Source organism: Pseudorasbora parva, chromosome 24 (genome assembly GCF_024679245.1).
Source record: "Pseudorasbora parva isolate DD20220531a chromosome 24, ASM2467924v1, whole genome shotgun sequence".
Lineage (NCBI taxonomy): Eukaryota > Metazoa > Chordata > Actinopteri > Cypriniformes > Gobionidae > Pseudorasbora > Pseudorasbora parva.
The window spans coordinates 36,967,415-36,990,440 of record NC_090195.1 but is presented as its reverse complement, the minus strand read 5'-3'; the positions used below and the strand labels follow the sequence as shown (position 1 = coordinate 36,990,440).

Here is a 23,026-nt window from a genome sequence, read left to right as displayed (position 1 = left end):
AATTAAATCCAAAAAAGTTGGCTTAACCAGTGAAGGACCAGTTGCACAATTGTTGGACCAACTTAGTATTAATTGTACATTTGATTTGTAATTGCAATTTAACAAGCATACAAGTTGCAACAAGTTAACAATGCATTCTGGGTGCATCATGCAAAACTCACCCATGGCTCCCAGCATGCATTGCAGCATAAAGCATGCCACTATTGTTGATATTCATGATGTCTGTGGGAGTCAATCTCACAGGAGGTCAAAGCGCTTAATGTACAATCCGTTTAACACCTAATTCAGTTTGTGTGATTAAAACCGTGCTGGATCTTTTCTAGAATCACAGTAAAGCAAAGTTAATAGTATATTTTTTATATGAAACTCAGTCATAAAACCAGTGAATTAAGCCACTACACAATGATTCAATGCTTATTCAGCAGCCAGATAAACACTAACATTAAAACATTGTCAAACTGCCCAACTATCACCATGAAGGTCACATAAAAAATACACAAAATAAAATAAAGCGATAAAAACTCAATCAGCTGAACAAAAGCTCTTAAACTGGGAGACGTGTGACCTTACTCAGTTAATGGAGTTGAGAGAACTACTTTGTGTGAAAGTTGAGTAAACCCAAAAACGCTGTGCAACAAGTTGCCTTACAATTTTAAGTAATGTCAACTTGTCTTTTTGTTACAGTGATGTGTGTTTTGTGTTGTTTCTCTGCAGCTGGCGACCATCAAAAGCGAATCTCGTCTGAGGCACCTTCTCCTGCGTCTGCCGAGCTACTGTCCTGAGTCTCTGGTAAGCCTCCGCACAGGAAGTCTTAAACACGGAGCGCTTCTGCTTCCTGTTTGTGCTGCGGTTTCACCTGCAAACAGGGAGAGGAAGCAGTGATGAAGGCGGGATGGACGTCCTCCACCCTCTTTTTTCTCTCCGTTACAAAGCTGGAATGCCAGTGCCGGCAATATGCAATTACATCCAGTCTCTAATTAGCCATAGTGGAAGCCTCAGGCCTATTTTATTTGGATGCTAATTCACCCAAATGGATGCAAATGGATTTCTGGAAGGATAGAAAATCTCTTGCAACCTTGTAAATGTGTTCAAACTCCAAATCAAGCATGTTTTGTTGACTCTAATGCATCAAAAACCACAATGTTTTTCTGCTCCTCGCAATTTGTGTTGTGTTGTGTCCGCGAGCGCTGGCGCAGAATGAGTCTCACCAGTATCCTGTTTATTGGGTGGATTTTCTCCGCTCGAATGTTCCCTGGATCTGACAGCATCCGACCGCGAGGGTTTATGCTCTCAATAATGCATTTTGTGGCTCTCGTGTGCATCTCCTTTTAATTAAAGAGTCACATTAAGAAGCTTTCTGGAGTTTAAAAACACCATCGCAAATAATAATAGCTTGACTAATACTGAAGCGCAGGCGTCCTCGGGTTATATAAGTGTTTTCATCATCGTTTTATAACACATTTCAGATGCTTCACATATAATGTGTTTGATTGAATATAAACCATGACGGTGAAAATGCTTACAGTACCGTTTAAAAAAACATTATAAATAATACTTTTATTCAGCAAGGACGCATTAAATTGATCAAAAGTGACCAAAAGTCACAAAAGATTATATTCCTAAATGCTGTTCTTTCAGACTTTATATTCATCAGAGAACCCTGAGGAATCAAATGTATGATGATTTCCACAGAAATATGAGCTGATAATAATCATCAGTGTGTGTTGATCATCAGCTCCTCATATGAGAGTGATTAGTGAAGGGTCATGTGACTCTGAAGACTGGAGGAATGATGATAAACTCAGCTCAGATCACAGGAATAAATCACACTTTACTACAAACCCGATTCCGAAAAAGTTAGGGCACTATACAAATTGTGAATAAAAACAATGCAATTATGTGGAAGTTTCACAAATCTAATATTTTATTCAGAATACAACATCGATGACATATCAAATGTTTAAACTGAGAAAATTTATAACTTTAAGTGGAAAATAAGTTGATTTTAAATTTCATGGCATCAACACATCTCAGTAAAGTTGTGCCGTGGCCATGTTTCCCCCTGTGTGTCATCCCCTCTTCTTTTTATATCAGTCTGCAAACGTCTGGGCACTGAGGAGAAAAGTTGCTCAAGTTTAGGAATAGGAATGTTGTCCATTCTTGTCTAACACAGGCTTCTAGTTGCTCAACTGTCTTAGGTCTTCTTTATCACATCTTCCTCTTTATGATGCGCCAAATGTTTTCTAATGGTGAGAGATCTGGACTGCAGGCTGGCCATTTCAGTGCCGGATCCTTCCTTTAGCAAATGCCTCTGTGAGCTTCTTTCAGAACATAAAAACGTACAGACCTTTTGAACAGTAGTGTATGTTTTTCTTATTTAATACATTTTTGCAAATTTTTTACACATTATAAATAATAATATCATACCAATTTGAGTAAAAAGTACTAAAAAGAATCTCAAATCAATCCAAAACAGAGTCATGCATGTTTTATTGTTCATTCAAACTTTACTTAAAATAATAAAATAGACATTTAGATTCTCAGATGTATAGTTTTGGGTCTGAGAGCGAGCGTTATGTTCTCATCGTCGCCCTCTGTGAGTAATGATGTGCCGGTCCACGGAAAGAGAAAAGTCCTGCAGGTTTGGAAGGACATGAGAGTGTTTTCTCATTTTAACACTGAACGTCTTCTTGTTGTTTTCAGACTGAACTCTGGATCTGCATCAACAGCACATTACCGGGTGAGTCCAGATGTCTGTAACACACACCTGTACCAGTCTTAAAAGAACAAGAGAGGATTTAGATTCTCTGAAGACCTAATGCCTCCCAGATGCAGAAATATCACGCTTCACATCAATCAAACTACACTTCTCCATGCCCGTTAAAGTCCACTCCAGAGCTTTGAAGAGCCGACGCCGAGCTGAGAACATTAAAAGCATGTCAGGATGAAATGTTTCTCCAGATTAACGCCTTGTTGTTTTGACACTCATTAAGTATCGTGTATGTCCAGGTGCATCGAAGAAGTCTGATGGCTGGGTGGGTCTGGGCTGCTGTGAGCTGGCCATCTCCAGCGATTGCCGCCGTGACTGCAAACAGGTCACACACACACACACACACACACACACACACACACACACACACACACACACACACACACACACTTACCTGTGATTCTGATAAGCTTTAATATTTCTCTTTTCTGTTCAGGCATCATCAAGAAACGACATCACAAAAGTATGCAAGAAAGACACAGAGGTGGGAGTTTTACCTCTGTTTGACCTTTTACACGATGACACACGTATTGAAAGCCAGTTTCCACCCCAGAAAAAATAGCTAATAAATGAAAACAAACAGCTTAAGTTTAAAATACACTTTTTTTTGTGAAATCTAAAGTCACAAATGTGAGAAATAAAGATGCATTTGTGGGAGATGCAAACATGATTACAGTTGAATTTCACAAGTCAATTATGAGGAATTAAGTTTTATTTTTGAACGTCCAGCTAAAATCAGGCTTTCATAAAATACAGATTGAAAATGTGATGAAAATAAGTAAGGAAAAGGGATAATCCATGGCTAGCTTTGCATTGAAGGATTAACTCCTTTAATGCACCTGGGTTATCCCGCTTATGCCATGGTTATTTGCCAACATTGACAACTTAAAGGGATAGTTCACCCCAAAATTGTAATTAGCGTATAACAGTCCTAAATATGGATAAATATGGACAGTTTAAAATATGGATAGTTTTCTTACACAAACGCATGGCTTCGTGTCAGAAGGCCTTTATTAACCCCTGGAGCTGTGTGGAGCACTTTTATGATGGATAGAATAATGGACACATATTTTGAATTACTTTCAGCACTCTTCAAAAAATGAGATCTGGATTAAAGAACATCAGCTGCAGATAAACTGAGTCACCGGTCCTCTCGTCATGTTCAGATGACTCCGTTTTATCTCTGAATCCATCAGAGTCAATATTCTCTCTGTTTGTTTGTGTGACTCAGGCTTTATTAGTGTTTACTCATTTAAAGCCTGTCTTCACAATGGCATTTCATCAGTGTTGAGCAGAGCAAGAATATAACTTCCCTCTGGACGTCGCCACATTACAGTCCGATCAGTCTGGACCTCTGACTGGGGCTCATAAAAGGAAAAGGATTGCCTATGGAAGTCACGCTGATGTCACGCTGATGTCACGCTGATGTCATGCTGATGTCACGCTGATGTCATGCTGATGTCACGCTGATGTCACGCTGATGTCACGCTGATGTCATGCTGATGTCACGCTGATGTCACGCTGATGTCACGCTGATGTCATGCTGATGTCACGCTGATGTCATGCTGATGTCATGCTGATGTCACGCTGATGTCACGCTGATGTCACGCTGATGTCACGCTGATGTCACGCTGATGTCACGCTGATGTCACGCTGATGTCACGCTGATGTCACGCTGATGTCACGCTGATGTCACGCTGATGTCACGCTGATGTCATGCTGATGTCATGCTGATGTCACGCTGATGTCACGCTGATGTCACGCTGATGTCATGCTGATGTCATGCTGATGTCACGCTGATGTCACGCTGATGTCATGCTGATGTCATGCTGATGTCACGCTGATGTCAGGCTGATGTCACGCTGATGTCACGCTGATGTCACACTGATGTCACGCTGATGTCACGCTGTGTTCCTGTAGACCGGCGAGCGCAGTGTTTGTTGCGGACTCACTTCTGCAGCTTTAGGTCTCGTGCAGGTCCCCAGTCACTGTGCACGGCTCAAATCAATTTTTGAAACTGATGCATTTTCTTTGTCAGGATTCTTTCTTTCTTTCTTTCTTTCTTTCTTTCTTATAATATATATATATATGTATATGTATATATATATATATATATATATATGTATATGTATATATATATATATATATATATATATATATATATATATATATATATATATATATATATATATATATATATATATATATATATATATATATATATATATATATAGTTTGCTTTCTAATAATTATTGGTCATTTAATGGCTAATGTTTTTGTTGGACAAGCAGTTTTAAAGAGAAAAAATAATTTATAATTATAATTACAAATAAATACAAGAAAACAAGAAAAAAACAAATAAATAAAACTTATATTTAAATAATAAAAAAATAAAAAAATAAAAATAAATTAAATTAAAATAATAAATAAATACATACATTTATTAATTAATTAAATGTTGACTAATAGACCCACATTTGAGTCAAGTCCTTTAATTTAAGAAAGGGTTTTATTGAAATGTTTTGTGTCTTTTGATCTGAACAAGCAGAGCATCCTCATATTTAGCTTTACATTGCTTGTTGCAGTTTTCTAACTGTTTTGTGTTCTCTTGCAGAAGCCACTCTACAGCTGTATCACCAAAAATGAAAGTAAGCAGAACTGCATGAGAAGGTTATCAGTAAAGAGTCGTCTGGAGCTCGTTTATGTTGAGGCATTTCCTGTCGGATGATGTCAGTCCTCTGGTATTGAGAGGAAATGAGATTGAGTTGTTTATGTGCCTGTGAGGCAGGTCGTGACCTTTACCCTGCTGACCTTTAAGCAGTTGTGGAGCTCACAGCTAAATTAAGTGCTTATCTGTGTTCATGTTTGATATCTGACAGTCATATTTATTCTGTGAAGCAGCGATCAGATCTAGAATGATTATTTTGGTCAAAGTAGTGATGTGGGGCTGTTCCTTATGCGTGTGTGTGTGTGTGTGTGTGTGTGTGTGTGTGTGTGTGTGTGTGTGTGTGTGTGTGTGTGTGTGTGTGTGTGTCCTCCAGTGGGCTCGGTTTGCTGCAGTTACGCAGGAAGACACACAAACTGCCGTGAATACTGCCAGGCCATCTTCCGCACGGACTCCTCTCCCACCGTCTCCCAGATCAATGCGGTCAAAGAGTATTGCCACAGCATCAGTCCGCAGCTCATTGGCTGTGTGGCCAACTACACCAAATCATACCCAATCAGAAGCCCCATTGACAGTGAGTACAAAAGCTGTTAGCCAATCAGGCGTAGCTGCCTCCCACTATGGTGAAAACCTGGGCCTAGTTTTAAAAAAAATATATATATATATATTATCCAGAATTGATCCAGATTTAGAAATCCCACATTTTGCTATCCAGGATAACCTGATCTACTTTTATGCCAGTTTTTTTAAAGGAACATACGATTGTGTCACTGCGATCCAAATACCAAAATTTAGGATTACCAAATCCTGTTTACCAGTGTTTGAAAAATCACAACTGAAGCCACCCTTCTGACTGGATCAGGATAATCCTGTTTTTTTATTTATTTATTTTTTTTATTTTTTTTGATCAAATAGATCCCAAACCGAGTTCAAACCCAAAGGGCAGGTTTGATCCAGATCAAATGTAAGATCGGATTACATGCTCTGATCTTAGTTTGGAATCCCTCTTTTGCTTTGGAAAAAAACAATTTCTAAGATTTTATTAAATCCGTCATCCGAAATCCCACTGGATTACTTTTGGAAAAACTGGGCCCTGGAGATTTAAGGGGCACGGATAATAAGGGGAGGGGAAGATGGTATAGTTTGTATGTTAAAAAAAAAACATTACGCCTATGGAATGTCCCCATAAAACATGGAAACACAATGTGCGTGTGTGTGCGTGTGTGTGTGTGTGTGTGTGTGTGTGTGTGTGTGTGTGTGTTCTCAGGTCTGTACTGCTGTGACCGGGCAGTGGAGGCTCACTGTCAGACGGCCTGTAAGCGTATCCTGCGCACCATGACCACGGAGCAGGAGATCATGGAGGGTCTGATCACCGAATGTGGGAGTCAGCCGCTCCCTCAGGACCCGCTGTGGCAATGCTTCCTGGGCAGCGCCCATCCGCCCACACAAACCCATCCCGAATCCCCGCCCATCGCCAAGATGGACTGCGCAAAACTGCACTGCTGCTCTAAAGCCAACACATCCCACTGCAGGTCAGCACCGCACCGTCTCAAGGGGAACGCTGCTCCGAGACTCTATGGGTGCTTTCACACCTGTCTCATTTAGTTTGGTTGAATCGTACTAGAGTTGGTTTCCCTCTTTGGTGCTGTTCGTTTGGTCAGGTGTGAACGCAGCGATCGCGCACCAAAAAGCGGACCAAACAAGCGGACGAGACATCCTTGAAGAGTTAGGGTTAGAGTTGGGGTTAGGGTTAGGGTTAGGAGTTAGAGTTAGGAGTTCATCTCCTTGAAGAGTTAGGGTTAGCGTTTGGAGTTCATCTCCTTGAAGAGTTAGGGATAGAGTTGGGGTTAGGGTTAGGGTTAGGGTTAGGGTTAGGAGTTCATCTCCTTGAAGAGTTAGGGTTAGAGTTAGGGTTAGGAGTTCGAGTTAGGAGTTCATCTCCTTGAAGAGTTAGGGTTAGAGTTGGGGTTAGGGTTAGGGTTAGGGTTAGGAGTTCATCTCCTTGAAGAGTTAGGGTTAGGGTTAGGAGTTAGAGTTAGGAGTTCATCTCCTTGAAGAGTTAGGGTTAGGGTTAGGAGTTAGAGTTAGGAGTTCATCTCCTTGAAGAGTTAGGGTTAGGGTTAGGAGTTAGAGTTAGGAGTTCATCTCCTTGAAGAGTTAGGGTTAGGGTTAGGAGTTAGAGTTAGGAGTTCATCTCCTTGAAGAGTTAGGGATAGAGTTGGGGTTAGGGTTAGGGTTAGGGTTAGGTGTTCATCTCCTTGAAGAGTTAGGGTTAGGGTTAGGGTTAGGAGTTAGAGTTAGGAGTTCATCTCCTTGAAGAGTTAGGGTTAGAGTTGGGGTTAGGGTTAGGGCTAGGGTTAGGAGTTCATCTCCTTGAAGAGTTAGGGATAGAGTTGGGGTTAGGGTTAGGGTTAGGGTTAGGAGTTCATCTCCTTGAAGAGTTAGGGTTAGGGTTAGGAGTTAGAGTTAGGAGTTCATCTCCTTGAAGAGTTAGGGTTAGGGTTAGGAGTTAGAGTTAGGAGTTCATCTCCTTGAAGAGTTAGGGTTAGGGTTAGGAGTTAGAGATAGGAGTTCATCTCCTTGAAGAGTTAGGGATAGAGTTGGGGTTAGGGTTAGGGTTAGGAGTTCATCTCCTTGAAGAGTTAGGGTTAGAGTTGGGGTTAGAGTTAGGAGTTCATCTCCTTGAAGAGTTAGGGTTAGAGTTAGGGTTAGAATTAGGAGTTCATCTCCTTGAAGAGTTAGGGTTAGGGTTAGGAGTTAGAGTTAGGAGTTCATCTCCTTGAAGAGTTAGGGATAGAGTTAGGGTTAGAGTTAGGAGTTCATCTACTTGAAGAGTTAGGGTTAGAGTTGGGGTTAGAGTTAGGAGTTCATCTACTTGAAGAGTTAGGGTTAGAGTTGGGGTTAGAGTTAGGAGTTCATCTCCTTGAAGAGTTAGGGTTAGAGTTGGGGTTAGAGTTAGGAGTTCATCTCCTTGAAGAGTTAGGGTTAGAGTTGGGGTTAGAGTTAGGAGTTCATCTCCTTGACGAGTTGGTCTCGGTACGCTTTCAGACAAACTCTGGAGCAATTTGTTTGTAGTGAGAATGTGATCCAACCTCGAACAGAACCAACTGCATAAGTACTGGAGTCTCATTTATAAAACGTGCGTACGCAAAGAACGGGGCTGGAAACGTACGTAAGCCAGTTCACACGCAAAGGTTGAGATCTATAAAAAACAGACTATAAAAAAGGGAGGGAAAAAAGAAGAACGATTATAAGAATGAATGACATTTAATTTTCACTCCATTTCATATGTTATATCCACATTATCGTGAAGATTAAATCCAGTAGTGTTATTTAAGCTGATTGTTTTAGGTTATCTGCATCTAGTAAAATTCAAATGTAATTCAAAATGTATCTAAAAAATGTAAAAAATAATAATCAGCACTGGCTTACAGTCACAATCGTCCACAACGGGAGTGCAGGAGGAGATGGTGCGATGTGATACAGAATAGCATGAAATACCCTTTTATTAGAGAACTGCCCAACACAGTGCAAAAACGAATTGCTACTCATCATCGGTCCTAGCCTACTATAACATTACCAAACCGTCATGAAGAAGCAGGTGTTCGCTATAACAGTTTGGTCTTAAATTTTAGCCCACAAATTAATTCTGTGATTTTGTCGAGGTGTTAACGATCAGTCTATTTGTTAGAAACCTATTAATCCTCCGGTGACCTGGGTGTGTAATGCTTCATTGAGGAGTACGCCAGTAGCAGAGTAAGGAGAGAACGAGGGACATTATCAGCAAAACTGCAGGATTTGTATTTGATTTGAAGTGTTTAAAATTAACAAAATATTTTTTTTATTTATTAAAATAACACTTTATTAAAAAAATAGGCTACCTGAGAAGTATTTTATACAATTTTGTTTTTATTGATATTTTGATATATTTATTCTATAACATAAAAAGAATATTGAATGATATTCAGCAATGTAATGTGTAAGGCACAAAGAGCATTTATAGTCCGTATCTAATATTTTTTAATGTCTTTTACCTTTGACAGTGTTAAACATGGTGTCACGTGGATGGGAATATGCATGCAAATGATATGCAGATGAGCTCATGCATAGTAAAACTAGGCGTTGTCAGCTCCATATATGGTGATTTGGGGGAGGAGATTAACATACACACAATCTTCTGCTGGCTGTGATTTATGAAGGGATTTTTGCGCAGGTTCTGGTGTACGCATGGTTTTATAAATCAGAATTTGTTTGTGCATACGTTAATCTAGTTTTAGTACCTACGTACACTTTTAGGATGAAATCTACGCAAAGTTTTATAAATGAGACCCCTGATCATTTTGGGACTAAACCAGCTGCCGTACGCTGCGCTGACATTATGTGCATGACATTACCTGATAGAATGTTCCGTATTTTGGGAAGATGAGCATGTCAAAGTTAAGAATAATTAATGCACGCCTCCGCTTGAAGTGACGAGCGATGCGCTCTCGCCGTCTGCAGCGCATTAGAGCGTTGTTTTCACGTCGCATCCGCCCTTCATTAGATTATGTTTGCATACAGTGGTAAACACACACAATGTAGTAGATTATGGCCAGGGTTGAAACCAGCCGCAGTCGTCTCTCCATCGGTGTGCAGTTTGCTGGCTTTTCCTCTTCTGCTGGAATTTTCCCACACGTAAATTTTGACCAATCGAAAAGCAGTTTAGGAAATACGACACGGCCAATGAGTGATGTGGATGTAGTCATGTGACTGCGTTTTGGTTCGTTTCAACTGGTTCGGACCAAAGCAATCAGTGTGGTGTGAAAAAGAACCAAAAAAGCGGAAAAATGCAACAATGTATAATTGTTTGCCCTTGTTTCGGACCAATAAAGATGACTGGTTGATTTGATTGATTGACAATGCGCTTCATATCTCACCTGTCTGTTAGGAACATGTGCCTGGAGATCAGCACCAACTGGGGCACGCAGACATGGCAGGAGTTTGACCAGCATTGTGAATATAACCCTGTGGAGATGGACCTCATCACCTGCCTGGCGGACGTGAGGGAGCCGTGCCAGCTGGGCTGCAAAGATCTCAGCTACTGCACCAACTTCAACAACAGGTGGGAAACACTCTCTTGCTCTTGCGGTCCTTGCAAGAGCGCTGATATAATGATGCTCATCCTATCACTCCTGTTGTCCGGTGTTTGTTCCAGTGAGTCTGTGCATTAGTTGTGGGGTTTCCATCCTAAACAGTGTGTGAGATTAGAATAAGTGTGTCCCTAAACCTTCACTCCTACGCTCCCCAAAGCCCAGCCTTCACTCTCCATCAATGAGCCTTGGCCGCCCATGACCCCTGAAGGTGTGCTGTGGTATCTGGCACCCAGATGTTAGCAGCAGATCCTTTAAGTCCTGTAAGTTGCGAGGTGGGTCCTGCATGGATCGGACTTGTTTGTTCAGCTCATCCCACAGATGCTCGATTGGATTGAGATCTGGGGAATATGGGTCACTCCCCACGTGCATCAATGAGCCTTGGCCGCCCATGACCCTGTGGCCGGTTCTCCACTGGTCCTTCCTTGGAGCACTTTTGATAGATACTGACCACTGCAGACCGGGAACTGCCCACAAGAGCTGCAGTTTTGGAGATGCTCTATCCCAGTCGTCTAGCCTTCACAATCTGGCCAAACTTGCTCAAATCCTTACGCTTGCCCATATCTCCTGCTTCACACACATCAACTCTGAGGACTAAATGTTCACTTGCTGCCTAATATATCAGATAATCAGTGTTACTCACTTCACCGCTCATAATGTTATTCCTGATTGATGTATATATCCAGCTATACCTTCTGATCCAGTAATGTTGCTATAACACAGGGGTTCAGTAGGTTCATAAGTTCGGATGGTATTATGTAACTGAACACAAAGTCTATGTTTCATGGAAAAAATGAATATCCAGCGATCATATTGTTGGGTTTCTCTCTGGCCTGCCTGTTTTCTCTGTGGGTTTCAGATGTAGACAGCATGATTTATGATGGCAGAAGTAGCCCAGCATTGTTGTCGGGTCAAAACACATGGATCACTATGATAGGACTGCTGGTTTCCCAGCAATGGTCACACACTGCACTCGTCAATCCCATGAGCCCTCTCAAAAGTTTGAGGGATTTTTGAGCGATTCAGGCCTTCAGAGCGCCATAGCAAGCCTAGTTAGATGATGAAATGGCTTGTCCTGTTTATCAGACCCCTGTGTTTTGAATCTAATTATGGAGGTGGTTGAGATGTTGACAGAGGTATGGAAAAGCTGAATCATTCAACACTGAGTAAACTGAGTCTGGTTAAACTCACACTGAACCTTTCTCACAGATCAAGGCCTTGTAATGCATTAAAGACATGATCAAAGCAGGTGTAAGGTGCTGCTAAAGTACTACTGGCGGGGAATAAAATAGCTGAAAATATCCTATAGAGATATATTGACGTATCTAGAGGCACTTTAAGGGCCCTATCTTGCACCCAGCACAATTGACTTTGTACACCGCCGCATGTGTTATTCCTATTTTGCACCCGTGCAAAGCGCGCTTTTCCCTCCACAGAAGCACGTCACTAAACTAGTGAATGAACTTGCGCTCCATTGGCGGTTCAGCGCAAAAAAGGAGGCGTGTTCCGGCGCAAACAATCCCTGGAGCTATTCTGCTGTTCCATTAAACAGTTGCGCCACTGACCAGAAAAAAACCCAGTCTAAAGTCAGCGGCGCGTTGTTCATTATGCTATTTTAAGGGTGCATGCTTGACCATAATGTATAGCGTGCACAACGCGCAGACACTTTGCTCATGTAATCTACACAGATGCAACAGTTATTTTTGCAAATCATAAATTGTTACACTAAAAAAATATTAACGCATGAGATGACGGAAATCATTGTGGTGTGCCATGAAGATGTGAAAAAATAGGCATAAATCTAGCTTACAAATTATTCAGGCTAATTGTAGTAATTAAGGATCAGACCTGTTTGCCCAATAGTGGCCAGACATATATGTATATAAGGACATCTGTCCTTCACTGCTCTACAAGAACATCAGTCTCCTCGGCTGTGAACCCCTCCTGGCGTGCGCCTGGTAAATACGCCATAATAATAGCGATCCATAATGGAGCTTGCGCAGCTGCTTTTAAAGGGAATGTTGGATGCCGCTCTGATTGGTTAATTCACGTTACGCCCAAACCACACCTATGAATAATGAAGCTACTTCAGACCAACCCATTTTAGATTTGCGCCGGGCGCAAGAGCCATTTATCCCGCCGGGAAAATAGCACCAGTGCCGAGACCCGCCCACAAAGTTACTTACACTTCGCGCTTTGACACTTGCGTTTCAGATCGTTAAAATAGGGCCCTAAATCTCTCATCATTAGTATTTTTACTTTTCTTCAAACGGCAGTTTGGGACAGCAATATGAAGTAGCAATATGTTTTATATTTCTGTTTCATAAATACACAAATAAACAGCCTGGTCTCATTGGCATAACGTACCTGTGGCAACGTTTCTGAAATCCACAAAATACCAGCTGGTGCATATCGCCGCAGTTTCCAACAGAAATGACCACTAGAGGCAGTAAAACAGCAAGTATTTTTAATTGTTTTTTACCATATTCCATGCTCAGCTGGTACAGATTTTTTATTTGTAATGCTGATAGCTCGGGAACGAATCCGTGAAAAACGAGTCTTGATAAAAGAGCTCAAAGAGGAGTTCAAAACACACGTTTATTTGTGTCACATTTGCTGTTGTATCGGGTAGGTTTAGGGTTTAGTGTGGGTGTATGTTAAAAAAAACGATAACAAAACAGGCCAGATACATGTCACACACATCTGTTCCGGAAACAAACTACGCTTTTAGCGCCACCCAGTGGACATTTCACTTAGAAACTGTCGGAATATGTATTGGTACATACCATATTGGTACGTATTTTATGGTTTACAAAAACATTGCCACAGGTAATTTTTTTCCAGTGAGACCCGGCTGCAAATAAATAGGATGAATCCCTTAGCGTGACTGTGAACCCCAGGGTGAGGAAGGAATCCGGTGCGATCTGAAGTATTCTGGGTATTGTTTTCTTTGGCTGAGGCTGATGAGTGAGATGATGGCACCCCTGCATCCATGATGAGATCTGGAGTTCAGGAAAACAACCGCTGGCTTTGATTTCTTTGAAGGATTCCTGGGGTTGATTGGGTGGCGGCACTCCTGCGGATTTCAAAGCGCGCTGAAGGCAAATACGGAAGAGAGCGGAGGGACAGACGCAGCCTGCGGTGCTGTATACTTACCCTGATGAAATCACAGCGGGTCACCTTAACACAAATAATCCAGCCGTGAGCTGAGACGGGCAGAACACATCACTTCATCCTGACCAGACGAGCTTATCAGCAGGGCTTAAGGTTTTATTTAACTGACAGAATCATTCATGGAAAGAATAGAAGAGGCATGAGTTGATTTGAGTCATTTTTGTGAATATTTATTTCAAGGCAGTGGCAAATATATAATGCTTACCAGATATTGCATGTACATTTTTTCATACATGTCACGCAGACGAACCTGTGATTCCTGCTGCTGGCCAGCAGAGGGCCCCATCTCCCGAATACTAACACACACAGCCATTCACCCATCTGCACTGGCTTGCACTACACTTCCCATAAGCCCCGTCCTTGGACTTTGATCACCGCCCAGCTGCAGCTCATCAGGACTATGTATTTAAACAGACTGTGTTCTCCAGGCAGACGCAAAGTCTTTTCTGAGCATTATTTTCCCTGTCTGATTCCCTGTTGCTGTTGTGCTTTGTTTATCGCCTACGAATCTTCGGTGCCCGTCTACTGATTCTTTTGCCTGCCCACTGGACTGTGGTTCTCTGCCTGTTATCCTGACCTGTTTGCTAGTTCACCGACCACTCTTCTGCCGGTTCTACATTGTTGTATCTGCTGTTACCGACCCCTGCCCCTACGACTAAGAGTTCATTCAATAAAGCCTGCTCATGGATCCGATGTTGAGTTCTGAGTCATTACACATGTAACATACACTATATTGCCAAAACTGTTCCCAAAAAGTCAGGAGCATGAAATTGTCCAAAATGTCTTGGTGAAGCATTAAGAGTTCCTTTCACTGGAACTAAGAGGCCAACCCCTGAAAAACAACCCCACCCATTCTTTCGACGCGACCCATTCTTTCACTAATGTGTGTAGAAGCGTCTGCAGGCCGAGAGCTGGAGTTATACACCTGTGGCCATGAAGAGACTGAACACCTGAACTCAGGGATCTGGAGGAGCGGCACAATACTAATGCCAATATAGTGTATATAATTACAAAAATGCAAACTAGTAAATATAAAAATATACTGTATCATTCAAAAGTTTGGGGTCTGTAAGAGTTTGTTATTGTTTCTTAAAGAGTCTCTTCTGCTCACTAAAGCTGCATTTATTTGGTCAAAATAAAGTCAAAATATTAAATATTATTCCAATGTAACAGTTATATATATATACACAGTAAAAATTATTTAGAAAAAAAGTTACCTGGTTGCCTTAATTTTGAGTTCATTGAAATTTAAATTTTGAGTTAATACAATGAACATTTCCTGAGATTCGACAACCTTTATTAAAATATTATTAAAATATTTTGTAAGCATATTGAGTAATTGTGTGTGTTCTATTTGTGATGACGTAGCCAAACTGTGCTATTTTCATGATTTATCAAGTTTTTTATGTGGTTCCGATACAATAATATTTTGAGTTTGTATGTATTAAACAAATTTCCTTCATTGTATCAACTCGAATCTTAAATTTCAATAAACTCAAAATTTTAAGGCAACCAGGTTACTTACTTTTTTAAGTTAAAACAACAAAAACCAACACATTTTTTTTACATTGTACATACAGTACATACTATAAATGAATCATTGTCAAGGTTTTCTTTTCTTCTCTGTTATAAATCCTCCACCACACCCAAAATACAGAGCTGTAAACAAACCTTCAAATGACCAGGAATCAGCTTCTAACCACATCCACAAACCTCAGCTCTGAAAGCACGGCCGCTCTTCACCCGCCAATTACCCCACCCTTCCTACACCGGCTCTATAAAAAGAGCCGGATCATTAGAAAGAATCAGAAGTGGGGGAAAGGTTCCCTGTGCTCCAGCGTTCCTGAGGAAGTGCCTTTTCCTGAAGCTGGGCATTGTCTTTATTCAGTGACAGACGGCAGTCAACATTTGGATGCAATAATTCCACTAAAAACACAGTTCTGCTTTATATTAGACACAGAGCTGATTTATGCTCTTTTTAATGTCTTCAACAGCATCATTTGCTGTTTCTGGTGATGATAAATGTCTAGACTGTGTGTGAAACATGTGTGTGTCCTATTGCTCTGTAAATCTATCTAACGAGTGTGTTGCTCGTTAGTGTGAGTGTGCTGTGAATGAGTGTATGATGACCGCTCACACTTCTCACATCAGGCCGACGGAGCTGTTCCGGAGCTGCAACGTCCAGTCAGATCAGGGCGCCATGAATGACTTCAAACTCTGGTCCAATGGGACCATCAAGATGCCCTTCATGAACATCCCAGTGCTGGACATCAGGAAATGCCAGCCGGAGATGTGGAAGGCTGTGGCCTGTGCCCTGCAGATCAAACCCTGCTTCAGCAAGTCCAGAGGGAGCGTCATCTGCCGGTGAGCAGAACACACACACACACACACACACACACACACACACACACACACACACACACACACACACACACACACACACACACACACACACACACTCAAACACACATCGCACACTCTCAAACACAGCCCTACACACTCTCAAACACACACTCTCAAACACAGCCCTACACACTCTCAAACACACACTCTCAAACACACACTCTCAAACACAGCCCTACACACTCTCAAACACAGCCCTACACACTCTCAAACACAGCCCTACACACTCTCAAACACACACTCTCAAACAAACACTCTCAAACACACACTCTCAAACACAGCCCTACACACTCTCAAACACAGCCCTACACACTCTCAAACACAGCCCTACACACTCTCAAACACACACTCTCAAACAAACACTCTCAAACACAGCCCTACACACTCTCAAACACACACTCTCAAACACAGCCCTACACACTCTCAAACACAGCCCTACACACTCTCAAACACACACTCTCAAACAAACACTCTCAAACACACACTCTCAAACACAGCCCTACACACTCTCAAACACAGCCCTACACACTCTCAAACACAGCCCTACACACTCTCAAACACACACTCTCAAACAAACACTCTCAAACACAGCCCTACACACTCTCAAACACACACTCTCAAACACAGCCCTACACACTCTCAAACACAGCCCTACACACTCTCAAACACACACTCTCAAACACAGCCCTACACACTCTCAAACACACACTCTCAAACACAGCCCTACACACTCTCAAACACACACTCTCAAACACACACTCTCAAACACAGCCCTACACACTCTCAAACACACACTCTCAAACACAGCCCTACACACTCTCAAACACACACTCTCAAACACAGCCCTACACACTCTCAAACACAGCCATACACACTCTCAAACACAGCCCTACACACTCTCAAACACAGCCCTACACACTCTCAAACACAGCCATACACACTCTCAAACACATACTCTCAAACACAGCCCTACACACTCTCAAACACAGCCCTACACACTCTCAAACACAGCCCTACACACTCTCAAACACATACTCTCAAACACAGCCCTACACACTCTCAAACACATACTCTCAAACACAGCCCTACACACTCTCAAACACAGCCCTACACACTCTCAAACACAGCCCTACACACTCTCAAACACACACTCTCAAACACAGCCCTACACACTCTCAAACACAGCCCTACACACTCTCAAACACACACTCTCAAACACAGCCCTACACACTCTCAAACACAGCCCTACACACTCTCAAACACAGCCCTACACACTCTCAAACACATACTCTCAAACACAGCCCTACACACTCTCAAACACACACTCTCAAACACAGCCCTACACACTCTCAAACACATACTCTCAAACACAGCCCTACACACTCTCAAACACATACTCTCAAACACAGCCCTACACACTCTCAAACACATACTCTCAAACACAGCCCTACACACTCTCAAACACAGCCCTACACACTCTCAAACACATACTCTCAAACACAGCCCTACACACTCTCAAACACATACTCTCAAACACAGCCCTACACACTCTCAAACACATACTCTCAAACACAGCCCTACACACTCTCAAACACACACTCTCAAACACAGCCCTACACACTCTCAAACACATACTCTCAAACACAGCCCTACACACTCTCAAACACATACTCTCAAACACAGCCCTACACACTCTCAAACACAGCCATACACACTCTCAAACACAGCCCTACACACTCTCAAACACAGCCCTACACACTCTCAAACACACACTCTCAAACACAGCCATACACACTCTCAAACACACACTCTCAAACACAGCCATACACACTCTCAAACACACACTCTCAAACACACACTCTCAAACACACACTCTCAAACACAGCCATACACACTCTCAAACACAGCCCTACACACTTTCAAACACACACTCTCAAAAACAGCCCTACACACTCTCAAACACACACTCTCAAACACAGCCATACACACTCTCAAACACACACTCTCAAACACACACTCTCAAACACAGCCATACACACTCTCAACTACAGCCCTACACACTCTCAAACACAGCCCTACACACTCTCAAACACAGCCCTACACACTCTCAAGCACACACTCTCAAACACAGCCCTACACACTCTCAAGCACACACTCTCAAACACACACTCTCAAACACACATCACACACTCTCAAACACAGCCCTACACACTCTCAAGCACACACTCTCAAACACAGCCCTACACACTCTCAAACACACACTCCCAGACACACATCACACACTCGCAAACACAGCCCTACACACTCTCAAACACACACTCTCAAACACACACTCTCAAACACACATCACACACCAGTGGATCAGAATGTGTTGTTATTGATGTCCACGTTGTTTTATGTTTTCAGACGCATCCGTCTCTCTCAGTAGTGTGCTCGTTAAGCGTCTTACAGTGTGCTGCTAAACTCAACAGGGCGAATGTTTCTGTCACTGTGGGTGAAGCAGGAACAACACATGCATGGCTGGAATGGCAAAATGCGCCGCAGGGCATCAGACCTCTCGCAGGAATGGCACAGATGGACATGTGGCGGTTGAAAGCATCCTGAACATGAGGCCTCTGTGTGTGTGTGTACGGTCAACAGGAAGCACGCTTTCATCTCCTCTGTCTGAGGGCAAAGGTCACGATAGTTTCACGCTTGGCAGACGCAAAGAGAAGAGCTCTGGCCCCCTCTGGGTCTCTGACACCAGAAGAAATACATCGACTTGATAACTCATGTAATAAGTGTTTATGATCAGGAATGACACGCCGGCGTCCTTTCATGATATTCCAGCACATTCCAGCTGAAGATGAATTATGATCCTGCCTTTGAAGGGTCTTCCTGTCACATTTCATATTACAAAGCAAATATATGAAGTAAAAGAAATCCCACAATAAAGCACAGCACATTTTTCATGTTATCTCCATGAATGAAAAAGAGACATTTTAAATTTCTTTAAAGTTAATTTTACTGCTCAAATGCAGTTTTGAAAAATTTATACATTTAAAATGTATTGAAATGTTTAGCCCCAATTACAGTTTTATAATGTTTGTGTATATTCTTCATGAATAGTAATGAAAATTATCTGGTTATTAAAAGGAATATCAATTGGTTTAATATCAGGGATTGGTTTGACGGGTAGTGTAGAACCTACTGTAGTGTTCATCCCTACCCTAGCATACAAACAATATATTCAGTTATCATTGGGGCTGAGCCGCACTAATGTCGAAATCCTAGAGCTGCTCCTGGCGGTGGTTTGCTATTGGTGGATCTCCTGTGAGTGACAGGCTCTCGTCATCAGAGATGAGATGTTATATCGATTGAAGATTATTTGGTCTGTCCTCAGGTCGGACTGTGTGGACATCCTGAGCCAGTGTGGCGACCGAAAGCGGTTTCACGAAGGACAGACGCCGGAGCGCATCTGCGAGCTGCTTTCTCCCACCGATGACCCAGAGCGCTGCATCCCGTTGCACAGATACCTGAGTGAGTGAGTGAGTGAGTGTGTGTGTGTGTGTGTGTGTGTGTGTGTGTGTGTGTGTGTGTGTGTGTGTGTGTGTGTGTGTGTGTGTGTGTGTGTGTGAGAGAGAGAGTGTGCGAGTGTGCGAGTGTGAGTGTGCGAGTGTGCGAGTGTGAGTGTGCGAGTGTGCGAGTGTGCGAGTGTGTGAGTGTGCGAGTGAGTGAGTGAGTGAGTGAGTGAGTGAGTGAGTGAGTGAGTGTGTGTGCGAGTGTGTGTGTGAGAGTGTGTGAGTGAGTGTGTGTGTGAGTGAGTGAGTGAGTGAGTGAGTGAGTGAGTGTGCGAGTGAGTGAGTGTGCGAGTGAGTGAGTGAGTGTGTATGAGTGAGTGTGTGAGTGTGTGAGTGTGTGAGTGTGTGAGTGAGTGTGTGAGTGTGTGAGTGAGTGTGTGAGTGTGTGAGTGTGTGAGTGTGTGAGTGTGTGAGTGAGTGTGTGAGTGAGTGAGTGAGTGAGTGAGTGAGTGAGTGAGTGAGTGAGTGAGTGAGCGAGTGAGTGAGTGTGCGAGTGTGCGAGTGTGCGAGTGTACGAGTGTACGAGTGTGCGAGCGAGTGTGCGAGAGTGTGAGAGTGTGAGAGTGCGAGAGTGCGAGAGTGCGAGAGTGCGAGAGTGTGTGAGTGGGAGAGTGTGCGAGTGTGCGAGTGTACAAGTGTGTGAGTGTGTGAGTGAGTGTGAGTGTGAGTGTGAGTGAGTGAGAGTGAGAGTGTGAGTGAGTGAGTGAGTGAGTGTCAGTGTGTGTATGTGAGTGTGTGTCAGTGTGTGTGAGTGTGTGAGTGAGTGAGTGAGTGAGTGAGTGAGTGAGTGAGTGAGTGAGTGAGTGAGTGTGAGTGAGTGAGAGTGAGAGTGTGAGTGAGTGAGTGAGTGAGTGTCAGTGTGTGTATGTGAGTGTGTGTCAGTGTGTGTGAGTGTGTGAGTGAGTGAGTGAGTGAGTGAGTGAGTGAGTGAGTGAGTGAGTGAGTGTGAGAGTGTGAGAGTGTGAGAGTGTGAGAGTGTGAGAGTGTACGAGTGTACGAGTGTACGAGTGTGCGAGTGTGCGAGTGTGCGAGTGTGCGAGTGTGCGAGTGAGCGAGTGAGCGTGTGAGCGTGTGAGCGAGTGAGCGAGTGAGTGTGTGAGTGAGTGTGTGAGTGAGTGTGTGAGTGATGTGAGTGTGAGAGTGTGAGAGTGTGAGAGTGTGCGAGTGTACGAGTGTGTGAGTGTGTGAGTGAGTGTGAGAGGGGAGTGAGAGTGTGAGTGAGTGAGTGAGTGAGTGAGTGTCAGTGTGTGTGAGTGTGTGTCAGTGTGTGTGAGTGTGTGAGTGTGTGAGTGTGTGAGTGTGTGAGTGAGTGAGTGAGTGAGTGAGTGAGTGAGTGAGTGAGTGAGTGTGTGAGTGTGTGAGTGTGTGAGTGAGTGAGTGAGTGAGTGAGTGAGTGAGTCAGTGAGTCAGTGAGTGAGTGTGTGAGTGTGTGAGTGTGTGAGTGAGTGAGTGAGTGAGTGTGTGAGTGAGTGTGTGAGTGAGTGTGTGAGTGAGTGTGTGAGTGAGTGAGTGTGTGTGTGAGTGTGAGTGAGTGAGTGAGTGAGTGAGTGAGTGAGTGAGTGAGTGAGTGAGTGTGTGAGTGTGTGAGTGAGTGAGTGTGTGAGTGTGTGAGTGTGTGAGTGTGTGAGTGTGTGTGTGAGAGTGTGAGAGTGTGATAGTGTGAGAGTGTGCGAGTGTGCGAGTGTGCGAGTGAGTGTGAGTGTGAGTGTGAGTGTGAGTGAGTGTGAGTGTGAGAGTGAGAGTGAGAGTGTGAGTGAGTGAGTGTCAGTGTGTGTGAGTGTGTGTGAGTGTGTGAGTGTGTGAGTGTGTGAGTGTGTGAGTGAGTGAGTGAGTGTGTGAGTGAGTGTGTGAGTGAGTGTGTGAGTGAGTGAGTGAGTGAGTGAGTGAGTGAGTGAGTGAGTGAGTGAGTGTGTGAGTGTGTGAGTGTGTGAGTGAGTGTGTGAGTGAGTGTGTGAGTGAGTGTGTGAGTGAGTGAGTGAGTGAGTGAGTGAGTGTGTGAGTGTGAGTGAGTGTGAGAGTGTGAGAGTGTGCGAGTGTGCGAGTGTGCGAGTGTGCGAGTGAGTGTGAGTGTGAGTGTGAGTGAGTGTGAGAGTGTGAGTGAGTGAGTGTCAGTGTGTGTGAGTGTGTGTCAGTGTGTGTCAGTGTGTGTGAGTGTGTGAGTGAGTGAGTGAGTGAGTGAGTGAGTGAGTGAGTGTGTGAGTGAGTGAGTGTGTGAGTGTGTGAGTGAGTGTGTGAGTGAGTGTGTGAGTGAGTGTGTGAGTGAGTGTGTGAGTGAGTGTGTGAGTGAGTGTGTGAGTGAGTGAGTGTGTGAGTGTGTGAGTGAGTGTGTGAGTGAGTGAGTGTGTGAGTGTGTGAGTGTGTGAGTGAGTGTGTGAGTGAGTGTGTGAGTGAGTGTGTGAGTGAGTGTGTGAGTGAGTGTGTGAGTGAGTGAGTGAGTGAGTGAGTGAGTGAGTGAGTGAGTGAGTGAGTGAGTGAGTGAGTGAGTGAGTGAGTGAGTGAGTGAGTGAGTGAGTGAGTACAGATCCGATCCACCGTCGCTCACAGCATCTGATGGTGTCCGTGTCATCTGATCTCATTCCCGGTCTCTGCAGCTCCCAGTCCCTTCGACAACATCATTGAAGAAGTCATCCACCCCTGCAACCCCAACCCGTGTCCCAGCAATCACCTCTGCGAGGTCAACAGGAAGGGCTGCCATCCCGGACAAGACTGCCTGCCTTACTTCTGCGTACCTGGTACTGTTACCACAACATCTTCCCTTATCAACACCGTCATCAGATATCTGCATCTGTTCAGACCCCCTCATGCAATGTTTTAATGCATAACGACCCAATTCATACTTAAAAATGAAAATACTTCCATTTTTACATTGATTCAAAATTAATATTATAAACGTTTAAAAAAATATTTAGTTGCTATTCCCTGCCAGAAGTTGCCAGCCACTGCCAGAGTTTTGGACCATTTTCACCAAAATTTAATAGTCCATAGAATATGTTGTTTTATTAATATCTGAGCATGCAATATATCAAACTAAAGACCTGATCTTCTTTCAAAACAAAACAAAGCTTTATTCTAGCTTCATGCATTCCTTTCAACACTTGAATATGAGCAAGTTTCATAAAAAAAGCACAAAACAAAAACAAAGAAAAGCGGAGCAAATCGTCAGATGAGCAGATCGAGTCCACCAACACGTCTAATGCTTCAGTCCTGGAGCTCGTCCTGCTCCTCATCACTAACATTAGATCGTTTTAATTCATATGATGCTTGATGTTGAAGATCACGTTATATTTCATATGCATCTGCTTATATACAATCTCTTGTTTTACTG

The 23,026-nt window shown here is 43.1% G+C and overlaps 1 protein-coding gene across 1 annotated transcript in view; it reads left to right on the top strand.

Moving 5' to 3' along the window:
* Positions 1 to 23,026, top strand: part of reck (reversion-inducing-cysteine-rich protein with kazal motifs) — an 87,101-nt gene that overhangs the window by 40,150 nt on the left and 23,925 nt on the right. Inside the window, exons 3-13 of the mRNA XM_067434597.1 lie at positions 715 to 789; positions 2,704 to 2,740; positions 3,010 to 3,095; positions 3,207 to 3,254; positions 5,385 to 5,418; positions 5,812 to 6,009; positions 6,703 to 6,967; positions 10,363 to 10,536; positions 15,890 to 16,102; positions 19,524 to 19,660; positions 22,293 to 22,433. Of these exons, the coding sequence (XP_067290698.1) occupies positions 715 to 789; positions 2,704 to 2,740; positions 3,010 to 3,095; positions 3,207 to 3,254; positions 5,385 to 5,418; positions 5,812 to 6,009; positions 6,703 to 6,967; positions 10,363 to 10,536; positions 15,890 to 16,102; positions 19,524 to 19,660; positions 22,293 to 22,433 (1,408 nt within the window). The remainder of the gene's footprint in view (positions 1 to 714; positions 790 to 2,703; positions 2,741 to 3,009; positions 3,096 to 3,206; positions 3,255 to 5,384; positions 5,419 to 5,811; positions 6,010 to 6,702; positions 6,968 to 10,362; positions 10,537 to 15,889; positions 16,103 to 19,523; positions 19,661 to 22,292; positions 22,434 to 23,026) is intronic.